The sequence below is a fragment of the Hyperoodon ampullatus genome (assembly GCF_949752795.1).
Source record: "Hyperoodon ampullatus genome assembly, chromosome: 2".
In the NCBI taxonomy this organism is placed as follows: domain Eukaryota; kingdom Metazoa; phylum Chordata; class Mammalia; order Artiodactyla; family Ziphiidae; genus Hyperoodon; species Hyperoodon ampullatus.
In genome coordinates this window covers 142,854,825-142,870,911 of record NC_136915.1, presented here as the reverse complement: position 1 = coordinate 142,870,911, position 16,087 = coordinate 142,854,825, and the positions used below count along the sequence as shown (strand labels likewise).

General features: G+C 37.3%; 1 protein-coding gene across 8 annotated transcripts in view; it reads left to right on the top strand.

Annotated features, from left to right (window-relative positions):
* The window catches only part of RCOR3 (REST corepressor 3), a gene marked incomplete at both ends in the record, with an annotated part of 48,399 nt that overhangs the window by 14,127 nt on the left and 18,185 nt on the right, over nucleotides 1-16,087 (top strand). For all 8 annotated transcript variants that reach the window (XM_079697050.1, XM_079697053.1, XM_079697052.1 and 5 more), the window contains 3 exons: nucleotides 504-628; nucleotides 1,392-1,470; nucleotides 10,979-11,197. In XM_079697050.1, the coding sequence (XP_079553176.1) occupies nucleotides 504-628; nucleotides 1,392-1,470; nucleotides 10,979-11,197 (423 nt within the window). The remainder of the gene's footprint in view (nucleotides 1-503; nucleotides 629-1,391; nucleotides 1,471-10,978; nucleotides 11,198-16,087) is intronic.

The following is a 16,087-nucleotide window of genomic DNA, read 5'->3' as shown; positions in this document are numbered from 1 at the left end:
TTAAATTTCTAGTATTGTGTCAAAATAATATAAATCTGAGAAGTTGCTACATTAAACTCTTTTAACTTGAATGAGTGGAAATTAAATAATGTTTGCAAATATATCTAAGTGTCTTCCATAATCAAAGAGAACATTTTTAATTGGAAGTGTGTGTCCTTGTTTGCCAGTATGAGAAAGCAGTGCATGATCATTAGTCATTTTAATACCCAAGACTTTATTTTGTAGCTTAAGTCTATTTGCATCATCTATCATTTTAATTTTATCTCTCCTTTCCCTGCTCAGAATAAATAAGAATATTTATTTAGAAATGTGAGTGACATAGATATGGTGGGGTGCTATGACTATAGCTGCATTTTTTAGCTCTATAATTCATAAAGGTACCTGGGAAAATATTTTTTGTCTATGCTTTTGTTTGCTAAGTATCATGATACTTATGATAGGTCACCTGTTAATCAGAGTTTATGAATAAACTTGCTTGATATTAACATGATTTTTTTTTCAAGCTTCCAGATAAGACAATTGCTAGCCTTGTGAAATATTACTATTCCTGGAAAAAAACTCGATCTAGGACAAGCTTGATGGATCGCCAGGCTCGTAAACTAGCCAATAGACATAATCAGGGTGACAGGTGGGTTGAATGCCTTTATGTAGTTACAGGTATTGCTTGTATTTCCTAAGGCAGAACAATTATCACAATACAGTATAAATGCTTCTTATCCTTACATTCATGTTTGTACTCTGACGAGAAGAACTGAGTGATCAGAAATCTTAATAGTAAGAACTCTCTTCAACTCTTGAACTGTTAATCATAGCCAGCAAACCTTGCAACTGAGTTATATGTGAGTAGTATTTAACTAATCACAAATGCTTCCTTTCAGTACTGATGTATTCAATACGTATATTTAGAATATGTTAAGAAATATATTCTCTGGAAGATGGTCTTTCCACAGTTATCTGAGTAACTGAGGTCCACATTATTGTAGCTGTATCTTTCTGGTAGTATAAAAGTTCATTTTTTCAGTTCTCCCCTTGGAACACATTTATTAATTTGATATAATAACTTATTATTTCAGTTCTCCAGTTGGAAAATAAGTATTATATCAAATTAATAAATGTGTTCTTTTTCCCAAATGATATTTCTTTCTAAATATCTTTCCTATTGGGTCTCTGTTTTTTAGCTAGAAATGTTTGCTTAAATGATTCTATATACCTAAAAGGGTAAATGTTTCTAAACACTACAGAAATCTAAACTATAAAAGCTCGTCTTCCCAAGAACAACTCTTGGGGAATATTTAGTAAAATTATTAGCCAGGTATATTGCAGTTTGATGAGAGCACTGGAATAGAATAAAAGGAAGTGAAGTAAGTTTATTAATCTTTGGTTTTTTTCAGTGATGATGATGTGGAAGAAACACACCCAGTGGATGGAAACGATAGTGATTATGATCCCAAAAAAGAAGCCAAGAAAGAGGTAATGATAATCATTAGGGTGCTTATAATTGTTCTACAAATCCACTCCAAAAAACGAATAGTACTTCATATTAAGAAAAACATTTTTACATAATGGGTTAAAAGGTAGTAAATTTCAAAGTTAATTGGAGGTTTTTGGAAAAACGGTAACATCTAGAACTCCAATTAGCCAGTGACTTAAGTAATTTTGGGGTTATCTCATCCACTCCGAAGTATAAAAGCCCTGCCACGATGCCTATTCTTTTTTTTTTTTTTAATAAATTTATTTATTTATTTATTTATGGCTGCATTGGGTCTTTGTTGCTGTGCGCAGGCTTTCTCTAGTTGCGGCGAGCAGGGGCTTCTCTTCGTTGCGGTGTGCGGGCTTCTCATCGCAGTGGTTTCTCTTGTTGCAGAGCATGGGCTCTAGGCTCATGGGCTTCAGTAGTTGTGGCTCGAGGGCTGTAGAGCACAGGCTCAGTAGTTGTGGTGTACGGGCTTAGTTGCTCCATGGTGTGTGGGATCTTCCCTGACCAGGGCTTGAACCCGTGTCCCCTGCATTGGCAGACGGATTCTTAACCACTGTGCCACCGGGGAAGTCCCTATGCCTATTCTTTTTTTTATTATTATTTTTTTTTATTTCTGGCTGCCCCAAGTAGCTTGTGGTATCTCACTTCCCGGACAAGGGATTGAACCCAGGCCACAGCAGTGAAAACCCGAAATCCTAACCACCAAGCCACCTGGGAACTCCCCACGATGCCTATTCTTTAATCCATAGAAAAGAAGTAGAACCACCCTCAGATAATACAATATTAGGTGTAGAATATTCTTGGAAAACATTTAGTTTATTCCATGTTATAACAAATTATTAATTAGTACCAGGTATACTGACAGCAGTGAAAATTGAAAGCTGCATCAAAGGAAGAGATGGAAGAATCCCCAACTAGAAGAGCACTCATATTCCTCAATTTAATGATAATAATGATGACTTAAAATCATTAAGGAGAAAAGTTTTGAATTGATATGCATGCTCATTTATTAAGGCAAGGAATTACATAATTGTAAAAAAATAGACCAAATGTTGATGGGTAAAGGCTTGTGATGTATTGGCAGCTGTGGAATAGTGAAAATAACATTGAAAATTGGAGAATGTGACTTCATCCAATATGACTCCCATTCCTCCTCTTAAAGAACTCAATGCCATGGCCCATTCTGGCCCTTGTCATCGTTCATCAATGAAATTTAATAAATCCTACTAGTAACTTGATATCTTACTGATTTTCTTACTACTGCTAAATGTTCTCAAATTCCTTGATTCCTTCATTTCTTTTCCAAGTCTCCTTGTTTCCCCAAACCATAGACCAAATGACCAATTACTTAAGTGGCTCCCTTCCCAGTATCTTTGACTCCCCATTTCTCTCACCCTTCTGCTATTCCTTCTCTAACCCTATAAACCCACAATGCTGGATCAGTTGCTATTCTTGGTCTGGTGTAGCAGGAGAAAATTGCATGACCATGTATATTGTTGCTACTTACAAAAAGTAGTTTCCAATCTCAGTGTAGCCCTTAGTACCTCTCAGTTTTTAACCTGTAATTTTCAGTTTTTTCCATTGGTAAAATTAAAAGGTTTGTATTGACAGTCAAAGAGGTAATATGTATAAAAGCACTTATTACAATACCCTGTACATAATAAATCTTGAATAAAATTTATTATGTAAGCAACTGTTTGAACATTCATCCTTTTCTACACATCACCTACCACCTCTCCACTCCCCTAAAAAAACTTAGCAGATAACTTCACTTTCTACTTCATGGAGAAAATATCAAGCAGGAACACCCTTAAATTCCAGCCCTTCCCCTAACCTCTGTGCTACCATACTACCCTTTTTATCTGAGTATATTTACACTTAGAATGTTACATTAAAATTATTGTATTTTGCCCACTAAGCTGTGAACTCTTTGAAGTCAGGGCCCCAGTAACACTGGAACATCTAGTATCCCCTAGCACTTTACATAGTACTCATTGTCCACTTCCTTGCTGGTACTTGATAGGATGAGATTTTTTTTTTTTTTTTTTTTTTTTTTTTTTTTTTTTTTTTTTTTTTTTGCGGTACGCGGGCCTCTCACTGTTGTGGCCTCTCCTGTTGCAGAGCACAGGCTCTGGATGCGCAGGCTCAGCGGCCATGGCTCACGGGCCCAGCCACTCCGCGGCATGTGGGAGCCTCCCGGACCGGGACACGACCCCGTGTCCCCTGCATCGGCAGGTGGACTCCCAACCACTGTGCCACAGGGAAGCCCAGGATCAGATTTTTTAAATGTCACAAATCCAGTAATATGAAATTACTGAATGATCAGTCTGAGCTGAATGCCTCTCTCTCAAGATAGGTCCCTCCCCTTGTTCTGTATAATTTCACTGCTTGTTTGACCTATCTTATCCCTTCATATTGCCTCTAGGACCTTCTGTTTGCCATACTTTCAACCTTTTCATTGCAGCCCAGAAGTAAGCTCCAGTCTTTCACTTAAAAGCATGACTATCTCTCAACCAGTCTAGAAAGAATTATCCTCCTTAGCATTACTTCACTCGAGTTTGCTTCAGTCAGACTTCTGTCCCTTTACTTCACTGAAACTGCTGATAGGTCAGCAGTGACCTCCTAACTGCCACATCCAAGGACTGCTTTCTCAGTGTACTCTCCTTGTGCTTCCTGTATTGTTTCAAGTTATTGACCCCTCCCTTCTTCTGAAAATCTCTTTTTGAGTTTTCTAACACCATTCTCTGATTCCTGTCTACCTTTTTAACCATTGTGTCTCAGTTTTAGTGACTTCTTTTTCTCAATTACTCTGTTCATTATGTCATTACCGTTTTTAATTCTCTCTCTCAAGTAACTAAATTTTGTTCTTTTCTCTTTGGTCTTCTAGGTGACTGCCTTATTTTTAGGTTTTCATCTCTTCTCTGAATTACTGACATTTTCTATCTTATCTTAATTTACCTTATCTCCATGCCTCCAGACTGCACCACACCTTCCAAGTCCATTCTTCACCCTGCTGCCAAAGCAATCTTTTTAAAACCAAATTTACTGTTTGCAACCCTTCCATGGCTTTGTCCATAGGATAAAACAGTCTTTCTAGTTAGGCATTCCCTGCCCCACCCCACTTATTTCATATTACTAAGAGAGTTTCAGGTAGGTGTTTTAGTTCCCCCAGCCTTTGTTCTTTGTTGGTCCATTTTTTTTCTAGAATTCCCTTTCTTCTCAAATCTGCCAGGCAAATTCCTCATAACTCTGCAACATATAGCTTGTCTATGAACTCTCCTGTGCCTTATGTTGAATTGACCACTGCCTTAATTTTCTTTAAATCCATTGCAGTACTCAGTGAGCTAAGTGGTACTTGTTTACATCTGGTTTCCCCTCACCTGCCTACCTATCCCTGGGTGGTAAGCTCTTAAAGAGCAAGAATTGTGTCTTAACTACAGGGCCTGGTAGATAGTAGGCTTTCAGTCAAATTTATTTTAACAGATGAGAATATATGTTATGAATTCTTAATTACTGTGCAAATATGAGAGATAAGGGATTTGGGTTTAGTTATGAAGGAAATGTATGTATGTGGAATACTGTTTTTTCCAACTATGCGAGATGGTACTTACACATTTGGTCTTTTGTTTGCCTGTGATCTCATCCTGTTAGCAAATATAGTGAGGGGAGTAAAAGTTAAAAAGTGTTAAAAACATACTGCAAGGTTGTGGTCCAAGGCTGGCACTGTTTGTCAGCAGCTTCATTCATTTCTCTGTTCTTTCACAGATGATACGGCCACCACTCAGGGAATGATACTACATCATTACCTTTAACACACATATTTATAGCTGCTTCTGCATGTTGTTGACACATTATATGGAAAGGTTTTTATTTTTAACTTTTAAAAATTATGAACTATACATACCATAGACTGTGTACAATTTAAAGAATAATAATAAAACAAACACCAGTGTGTCCATGACTGAGCTCAAGAAACAGAAGTCCTTTGTGTATGTTTTCTTTATTGCACCCCTCCCTTCTTTCCAGTGGGAACCTCTATCCTGAAATTTATCAATTATTCACTCCCTTTTTTATAGTTTTATCACAAAGTTATGTATCTCTGAGCAACTCACATTTAGTTTTGTACATTTCAGACTTGATTTAAATGGTATCATATTGTATGTGTTCAGCTATGCGCATTTTTTTGTTGCTGTCCAACATGTTTTTGCAGTTCATTTTCATTGCTGTATTACAGTGTTCTGTTGTATGCATATGCTACAACTTAACCACTCTCTAATTAATGGACATCATTTCTAGCTTTTTATTATTATGAACAATACTGATAAGAACATATCCTGGATACATATATATAAGAGTTCCTTTGGGACAGCGGTTCTCAGCTAGGTTTAGTATTACTCACAGAAAGGGCATTTAAAAATTATGGACGTGTTTTTGGTTGATGGGCACCACTGGCATATAATGGGAAAGGGATGCCAGCTCTCCTGAAATGCACAGCACAGATTGTTCCACCAAAATGCCAGCAGTGACTTAGTGAGTAATAATACCCTAGGATTGTTTGGAGTGGAATCACTCTATTTTAGGGTATAACCATGTTTAACTTTCCTAGGTAATGGCAAATCATTTTCTACATTTGATGCACTTCTGTTGGGCTATGAGAGTACTCATTATCCACTTCCTTGCCAATACTTTATGTGGTAAGACTTTCAAGATGTTAGAAATCTGATAACCTGAAATGGTATCTCATTGTGTTCTCAATTCATTCATGAGATTACTAATAAGGCTGATTATTTTTCCATCTGTTTGTTGTCTATTATTGTGTCCTTTTTTAATGCTTATTTGTGTTTGTTTTTTATCTATTGGTTTGTTTTTGTCCTTAAAGACAATGTATAAAATTTTTAAGTTTTAAAGTTTTGTTTTTTACACTTAAGTCCTTGATCTTTCAGTAATTAGGTTTTGTTTATGTTGTGAGATAGAGACCCATTTTTATTTATTTGTTTTCTAATATGGAAGTGAGTTCATTTCTTTCAACTGGTCTGCCATGTCAGCTTCATCATAGATGAGGTTTCTATATATGTATGGCTCTCTAGTCTGCTTCTCTTGTCAGTTATATATCCCTTGTCAGTCACACAATGTCTTAATTACTATAACTTTATAATAAGTCTTGATAGCTGCTAGGATGAGTCCCATTACTTGGTAGTGCTTCTAAAAGTGAAAGTCCTTGGCTATTTTTGGACTTTTGCTCTCAAACTTCAAAGTAGGAAAGTGCTACTTGATGTTCCGTTGAATCTACATATAAACTGGAGAGAAATGAAATCTTTAATTGTTTATAGATTAGTTTGCATTTCCTATATAGAGGTTTATATTATCTGAAAATAATAGCAGTTTTATTTCTTTTCAGTCCTTATAATACCTTTTATTTCTTCCCTTACTGAACTGGTTAGAATCACCAGTATAATGTTGAATGAAGTTATGATAGCAAATATTTTTATCTTATTCCTGACTTTAGAGGGAATGATTTTTGTGTTTCAACATCAAGTAGGATGTTATTAAAGGTTTTTGACTTGCTCACATGACTGGTAATTGATATACTAGCTGTTAGCTAGCATTCCTCTCTAGCCTGGTGGTCCCTTAGTAATTTGGTTTCTGACCATGGCTGGTTTCCTCCAAAGTAATCATCCCCAAATCTACTGCATTCTGTTGGTTATAAGTGAATTACTAAAGTTGGTCCAGAATCAAGGAGAATGGGAGAGAGTCCCACTTCTCAGTGGTTGGAATGTTGAGGAATTTGAGGATATGTTTTAAAACCTCCAAGTCTAGAATGTCGAATTTTCATAAATGTTTTTCCATGTGTGCTTGAGAGTAATACATACTCTAATTATTGGTTACAGGTTTTTTATGTGTCTTAATTGAAGCTTGTCAGTTATATGCTTGAAATCAATATTCTGTTACTGCTTGCCTACTTGCTAGGGTTGTTTCAGTTGGTGTTTATGTGCTTATCTGATGGATTATTGAGAAATAATACTTTTTATATTTTGAAGCTATTGTTATTAGGTATATAGAAATTGTTTTATCTTGTTGAATTGAACCTTTTATCAATATGTAACGATCCTTTCATCTCTTTCGATGTCTTCTACTTTTCAAGATTATTTTGTCTGATATAACTCTATCACCTTTCTTTTGTTAAGTGTTTGCCTGGTATATCTTTATTGCTTAATTTCAACATTTCTATGTCCTCACATTTTAAGTATGTGTCTTACAGGAGCATATAGGTTGGACTTTATATTTTATCTAGAGAGTTTAGCTCCTATATACCAGTCATGATCATTGATATTTGTATTTTTGTTCTTTCTTATTTTTACCTTCTATTTGACTTGCTTTTTCTGGTTTTCTTTCCCCTCCTTTATGGCCTTCTTTTTGGATTAAGAATCCATCTCTTGTTTGATTTTGTTTTTTTTTTAACTGTCTACTAGTTTGGAATGTTTCTATATTTCTATTCTTACTGTGTATTCTGGAAATTTTATCCTGCATATTTAACTTAAAGCCTAATATTGGTGTTTTTAATGGGATTTTGATTAATATAAGACCCTTAGGCTGCTTTGACTTCAACCACTATCCTCTTGATTTATATGCTATTTTTGCCAAGTTTTAGTTACATCTTATTTTTTAAAGTATCTCATATTAAACACATAGTCGGGGTTAGTTTAGATTTACCCACATGCTTAAAATTAATTTTGCTTATCATTCTTTCTTGAATCTTAGAACTTTCTTTGAAAATAATTTTTCTTTTTTCTTAAGTGTATCTTTTACAGGTTAATTTAATGAGAGTCTATTGATTATAAACACAGTCAGTTTTGGAATGTCCAAAATGTCCTTCCTTTTTCTTGAACACTTAGTTTTGCTGGGGTTAGACTTCTAGGTTGACGGATATTATTTGAAGATATTATTCTACTGCTTTCTGATTTCTGTCATTGCTTTAGAGAAGTCTGCTGTCAGGCTAGTTACCATTCCTTTGGAGGTAATTTAACTTTTCTCTTTGTCTGCTTTTATGATCTCTTCTTTGTCTTTAGTGTTCTGTAGCTTCATTTTAATGTATCTGGTTATGGATTTCTTTTTTTAAACTTGCTTCGGATTCATTTGTACTTTCTGAATCCTGTCTTAAGTTCTGTAAAATTCTCATTTGTTGTCTCTTTGAATATAGATTCTCCCTCATTCTCTCTATTCTTTCTTTTGGGAATTCTTTTTAGAAATGTAATGGACTTTTCACATGTCTCTTAACCACTCATATTTTCCATCCTTTTGTCTTTCCATACTTCTGTACTATGTTTCGGGCATTTTTCTCATATGTGCATTTGAAGTCACTAATTTTCTTTTGAGCTCTGTCTGATCGGCAAAGTAACCCATCCATTGAGTTTCTAATCTTATTTATAATAGTTTTTATTTCTAGATGTTCTATTTGGTTGGTCAGTTTTGATAGACTCATTTCTTATAAGAATATTCCATATTTTCAGTTCTTTTATTTCTTTATACACATATAACACATTTTTGTATTATCTTTACCTAGTAATTGTAATATTTGTCATCTTTGTGGATATAATTCTATTGTTTGCTTTCTGCTGTGTTTCACTCATGAGGCTTGTTTGGCAGTTTGTGGTTGTGAGCTCATTTTCCTTGGAACATATTTGTTGAAAGTTTTTGAGACCTGGTTTTACAGTGCATTCTTCTGAGGATAGTTTGCCTTTACTTCTGCTAACTGTCAGAAGGCCCTACCAACCTGAGACACTTCAAAGTAAATTTTCGATTTGGGGTTTTTCAGGCCAGACAGTTCCTGTAAATTTAGTCCCCAAACCTGCCTGAATATAGGCCTGTGGTTAGGGATTCTTAGTGAAGACTTTTTGGCTTCTTTCCTTTCCTTTCGGCCAAAGATGAAGTAGGCATGACTTTCTTTAATCATCTTCTCCCTCTGCAGGGCAGGGGCACTTTTCCTACTTTGCACAATGATAGAGTCCCCTTCCAGAGTTCTGGCTTTAACTCCTGTGCCCTGCACCTGTTGTCCATTGAAGCCTAGGCAAATGTCAGCTCCTGCCTCCTTGCTTATCCCTCTGTTTTCCTGCTTTCTCATCATTTCTGGTCTCTGAGGGATTTCCTCACCTCTCTGCCAGCTCAGAAATGAATTTAAAAGATTTAAAAAATATATTTGATCTAGGGACTTCCCTGGTGACACAGTGGTTAAATATCCACCTGCCAATGCAGGGGACACGGGTTCGAGCCCTGGTCCAGGAAGATCCCACATGCCACGGAGCAACTAAGCCCATACGCCACAACGGCTGAGCCTGTGCTCTAGAGCCCATGAGCCATAAGTACTGAGCCCGTGCACCACAACTACTGAAGCCCTCGTGCCTAGAGCCCGTGTTCCGTAACAAGAGAAGCCACCACAATGAGAAGCCCATGCACTGCAACAAAGAGTAGCCCCCGTTCACCGCAACTAGAGAAAGCCCTCACACAACGGTAACCCAATGCAGCCAAAAATAAATAAATTTATTTTTTAAAAAAATACTTGATCTAGCAATTTTAGAAGTGCTATACTGGGAGGCGTTTCCCTGAACATCAAATCTGTCATGTGTTGCTTTGAGTTGAATTTTAAGTAACAAAGTGGATTATACTTCACTATACAACTATTTTGTGACTTTTCTTGGAGTTTCTTTTTCTAAAGAATTGGATTATTAAGTCTATTCAGTGAAATAGCCTTCAGCCTAATGGACATAAGTTTCTAATGGATTCCTGTCTGAGAAGCACAGAATAACACTGTATTTTTACATCACACTTTAAGAATATTGCAAGTAATAATGAAATCCTCCTAAGAGTTCATGGTGATCATTGTTAGAACTTTTCTAACCTCTTCCAAAATGCAAATTTGAACTTTATTTTATTCACAGATAAATAGACTTGGAGTTTAGAAATGTTGTTAGGATTAAAATAATCCTGTGCCCTTTTTAATTTTTAGAAGGCATAGTTCTCTTTCAACAACTCTAAAGTGAGAATGAAATGTTATCTCTTTTTTACCAGTTGTCTAATTTGCCACTTGTCATGATTCCTAATTTGCCCCTTTTATTACTTTCTTTAAAACTTTGCACTTAATAAGTTATAGCTTCCCCCTCCCCTTTATTGCTGAGGGAAAATATATCCCATCTTGAAATCTTGAAGCAAACAGAAATAGTTTAGAGTCCACCTTATTTCTTTTCATTTGTTCATAGTCCTCTGGGCATAGAAACCAAACATTTTATTGAGTGGATTAATCAAAGATACGTTATGTTATATGCTTATTTCCTCCTAATTGATAAGTTGTTGTGTGTGTGTGAATTTGGACTCGTATGTAATATAATTGATTAGAAGTATTTTGTAGGTGTACTTAGTGTAACAGATACTTCTACTAGTAATAGACTGTTTTCAGTTTATACATTTGTAAAAACCAAATGACCTATTATTCTGTCTTTATTCTTCCAGGGTAATACTGACCAACCTGTCCAAACTAGCAAGATTGGACTTGGGAGGAGAGAATATCAAAGTTTACAACACCGCCATCATTCTCAGCGTTCTAAGTGCCGTCCACCTAAGGGCATGTATTTAACCCAGGAAGATGTGGTAGCTGTTTCCTGTAGCCCCAATGCAGCCAACACCATCCTGAGGCAACTGGACATGGAGTTGATCTCTTTAAAACGTCAGGTATTTTATAAAAATCATATTTTTGATGATTCTATTTTGCTTATATACTTTTATCTCAGTAAACAAGTTTTTTTGCAGATTTTCTCAGCCACCCATTTACATAAGTTTTGTTTTTTTATTTACCTTGTTTCCAAGTTATAAGATGCCTCTGTCTTTCTAGATTTGAATCCCAGCATTGCTACCTGTTAGCTTTGTGATGTTGGGAAATAATAAAGTCTCTATAAGCTTCAATTTTTTATTTATAAAATTGGGCATAATAATCATACTTCTCTCACAGGTTGTTGGGAATTATTTGAGATAATACATGTAGATTGTTCAGCAGTGTTTGGCACATTTTGAATGCTCAGTGAATAATGGCTGCCCTCTTCATTATTATCATTATCACAAGTAGTAGTAGCAGCAGTATTATTTAAAAGTATCATTATCATAATCAGGTAGTGGTTAAGTTAGGTTTTAGAGTCAGTGATCCTAAGTTCTAACCCTAGCTACACTGTCTACTTCCTGCACAACCATAGAGGAGCTTGTTTAACTTCTCTCAACTTCAGTTTTCCCATCTCAAAATGAGGATAATAATATTTTTGCTTGGGAGGAATCAAACAAGATAGTATATGGTAAGTGCTTAAAACATTACTACCTTGCACATAATATGTACCCAATTAATGGTTGTTATTAGGTCTCCGGTCTTTCTCAGTCATGTTTTCCTTTATTTATTTATTTGTTTGTTTCTCTTGTTGTTTTAGGTACTCTTCTAAGTCTGTACTTTCTTGCTCTAAATTAACCAGCCTTACACTATTTGCCAGTGACTTCTGAGTCTACTTCTCAAGCTGTGGCTTTTCTCCCAAGCTCTATAGCTACATCTCCAGCTATGAGCTAGACATCTCATCAGATTTCTTTCTGTGTTCCTTGTCTGTTGAAACATCTGAATCATCTTTGACTCATCCCTTGCCTTTATCACTCCCCCAACACACACAAACATAAGTGGTAAGTTATGTGAGTTTCATCTCTGAAGTTTCCTTTAAATCAATCCCCTTTTTTTTTTGTGATATGCGGGCCTCTCACTGTTGTTGCCTCTCCCGTTGCGGAGCACAGGCTCCGGACACGAAGGCTCAGTGGCCATGGCTCACGGGCCCAGCCGCTCCGCGGCATGTGGGATCTTCCCGGACCGGGGCAGGACCAGGGCATGAACCGGCGTCCCCTGCATCGGCAGGCGGACTCTCAACCACTGAGCCACCAGGGAAGCCCAATCCCCTTATTTTTAATCTCATCCCTACTACCCTTGCTCAGGCCCTTATCACCTCTTATCTGACAATCCCTGTCTTGTTGATTCTCCTTGCTGTCCATCTCTCTTCAGCTCTATGTTACACATTGTTATCAGTGTTATCCTTTTAAAATTCTGGTATAATCCAGATGACTCATCTTAAAGCTCTTCATTAATTTCTACTTGCCTTTAGCAGGTTACAGCAGAGCTAGACAGGAATTTATAGGAAGGTCATGTTAAGAAATTTAAAATTCATCATGAGTTAGGAAACCACTGAAGGATTTAAAAGAGGTATAACATGGTCATATTTACGTTTTTTCAGCTTTATCTCTTTGTATTTTTTTTCAGTAGTTGCTCTAGGGATTATAATATGCATCCTTAGCTTACAGTGTCATCCTTGCTTAGATATTACAATGTGCATCCTTAGAGTTAATATTATACCACTTCACATATAATGTAAGAACCTTGCAACAGGGTAGTATGGACCAAGATAGTTTTTCTCTATACCAAACATTCAGATTTCTCTATCCCTTGACCCTGGTTACGCACCCACACTGCTTTTATATTTCTCTTTTCTTCTCCAGCAAACTTCCTGAATAAATATCTATCACATTAGCTTACTCTGCTTTCTTACCATTTATTCTCAGAGGCTTCCCAATCTAATTTCTGCCCTACATCCCATCCCAATTCTGCCACTGAAAAAGCTATCCTAAGATTGTTTATGAACAAGTTGCCAGGTCTAATGCCCTCTTCTTGGTTCTTATCTCTTCTGACAACCACTTCTTCCTTCTTAGAATTCCTTTGTTTTGACCTATATGACCCTGGACTCTCAAGTATATATATAGTATATATTTGATTGAATGCTTTGCCTTTAGTCGAACCATACTTGTGTGCAAGACTTCCATCTTCGAACCCACAGCACTCCTTCTCTTTAGAGAACTTCTGAAACACTTTGCCTGTGATATTTTTAAAGTGCGCAGAATTTTTTTAAGTAATGAAGGAATAAAATGTACTCAGTCACCTGTAATCATACTTAATCCTCAACACTACTACTTCACTACTACCTCACTTAAGACTATTTTTTATTGGTTTTTTAAATTAATTTATTTTTTTAATTTATTATTTTTGGCTGTGTTGGGTCTTCGTTGCTGCATGCAGACTTTCTCTAGTTGTGACGAGCAGGGACTACTCTTCGTTGCGGTGCGTGGGCTTCTCACTGCAGTGGCTTCTCTTGTTATGGAGCACGGGCCCTAGAGCGCACGGGCTTCAGTAGATGCGGTGTGTGGGCTCAGTAGTTGTGGCTCGTGGGCTCTAGAGCACAGGCTCAATAGTTGTGGCACACGGGCTTAATTGCACCGCAGCATGTGGGATCTTCCCGGACCAGGGCTCGAACCCGTGTCCCCTGCATTGGCAGGCGGATTCTCAACCACTGTGCCACCAGGGAAGTGATTTTTACAAAGGAACTTTTTTAAAGCTTAAGTTCCTTTCTTGGATATTCGTTTGATGTGTAACATAGTAAAGATTTGCACTCTTGGATTTGCAAATTCTACCACTTTTATATCCCAGACACATCTCATAAGCAGTGTCCAGACTGAATTCTTCCGTGCCCACTAGGTATCTGTTCCTCTTTTTGCATTCCCTGTTTGGGCGAATAGCACCACATACACTCAGTTACTCAAACCAGTGACCAAAGAGTTATCCTTGATTCCTCCCCCTCCCTAATTCTCCACAATCAGTTGTTTACAAAGACGTCTTAATTTTGTTTCCAGGTTGTTCCTTAACCCATCTCTGTGCACCACAGCCACCGCCACCCCTTCATTTCTACTGTTTAAATCGAAGTCCTCAACGTTTCTCATTCGGATGTTACATTAACTTCTATCTTCTTCACCCCATTCTATTCTCCAGATTACTACTGGAATTATCGTTATAAAAGTGAAATATGGGGCCTCCCTGGTGGCGCAGTGGTTGAGAGTCCGCCTGCCGATGCAGGGGATACGGGTTCGTGCCCCGGTCTGGGAGGATCCCATATGCCGCGGAGCGGCTGGGCCCGTGAGCCATGGCTGCTGAGCCTGCGCATCCGGAGCCTGTGCTCCGCAACGGGAGAGGCCACAACAGTGAGAGGCCCGCGTACCACAAAAAAAAAAAAAAAAAAAAAAAAAAAAGTGAAATATGGTTATGTTGCTCCCTTGCTTAAGGTTTCCTTCAATCTTTAGGCAAGATTCAAATTCTTTGGTCTGGCCCCAGCCTAACTGCTTGCCGATGCTTTAGGGCTGTCGTGTCTTTCTAATGCTATTCTGCCTGGAAGACATTCCTTCCCCACAATCTTGTCTACCTGCTTCATTGTTATTAATCCATTAAAACTCAATTTAGGTGTCATCTCCTCTGGAAAACTTTCCCTAATCTTCCCCATGATCCACACCTGCTAACACATGCAAACACACTTACTCTCTTCTTTCTCTCTCCAAGACTACGTTAGGTGTTTTAGCACTTATCATACTTTTATATTTATTTATCTCCCCGCTAATCTATGAAATCCCTAAAAACTGAGACTTCACATTTTATCTCTTTATATCTATCTAACATGGCTGATCAATTAACTGCATTTGAACCAACATAGATTTAAACATTTTAGCTTTGTTTTTAAGATCTCAGGTGAAAAAAAATTTTGCACATCACTTTATAAATATCAGATTGTCCATACTGGAAAAACAAAAATAGAAAAAAAATAAACAAATGAACAAACAAAAAATCCTAACCCTTAATATTCTAGGTAGGGATTAACAAAATTGCTAGTGGAGTAGTAGTTTAAAACTTGGCATGGTTCGGGCCTCCCTGGTGGCGCAGTGGTTGAGAGTCCGCCTGCCAATGCAGGGGATACGGGTTCGTGCCCCGGTCCGGGAGGATCCCATATGCCGCGGAGCGGCTGGGCCCGTGAGCCATGGCCGCTGAGCCTGCGCGTCCGGAGCCTGTGCTCCGCAACGGGAGAGGCCACAACAGTGAGAGGCCCGCATACCACAAAAAAAAAAAAAAAAAAAAAAAAAAAAAAAAACTTGGCATGGTTCAAAATCAGGTTCTACCTCCTATTTCTATAGCCTTGGGAGTTTCTTAATTTCTCTGTACCTTACCTTCCTCATCATTAAATTGTTACAATAGAAATAGAGTCAGTTCTGCTATAATGCTTGTTTTGAAAACATGAATTTTTTTCCAATACAGTTGATATACTAGGGAACAGTTTGAACGTAATGTGACTTTTGCATTAGCTTACATGTGATTTTTGTTAGGGAAAAACTACATCTTGCTGAGTACATGCCCACACACTTCAGATGTATACCACCTACCTCAATTCACTGTGTGTTATGTGCCATCCACATCCACATCTGGTGTTAAAACTTTTTATCTGTTTTCAAATAACCCTTCTTCTACCACTTCCCAATGACTCACAAATTGCAGTTATTTTGACACCCACTTACGTAAGCAACCTTTTAAGGTAAAGTATCATCTTTATTGTAACACTTGTGAATTTCTTTACTATTTAGAATGTATAAAAACTATGCTATCATTTTTATTAGGTGTCTGTCTTACGTGTCACTGATGAAGTTTTTGAGTGTTGTGTCCCAAGCTCCTTTTCCCCA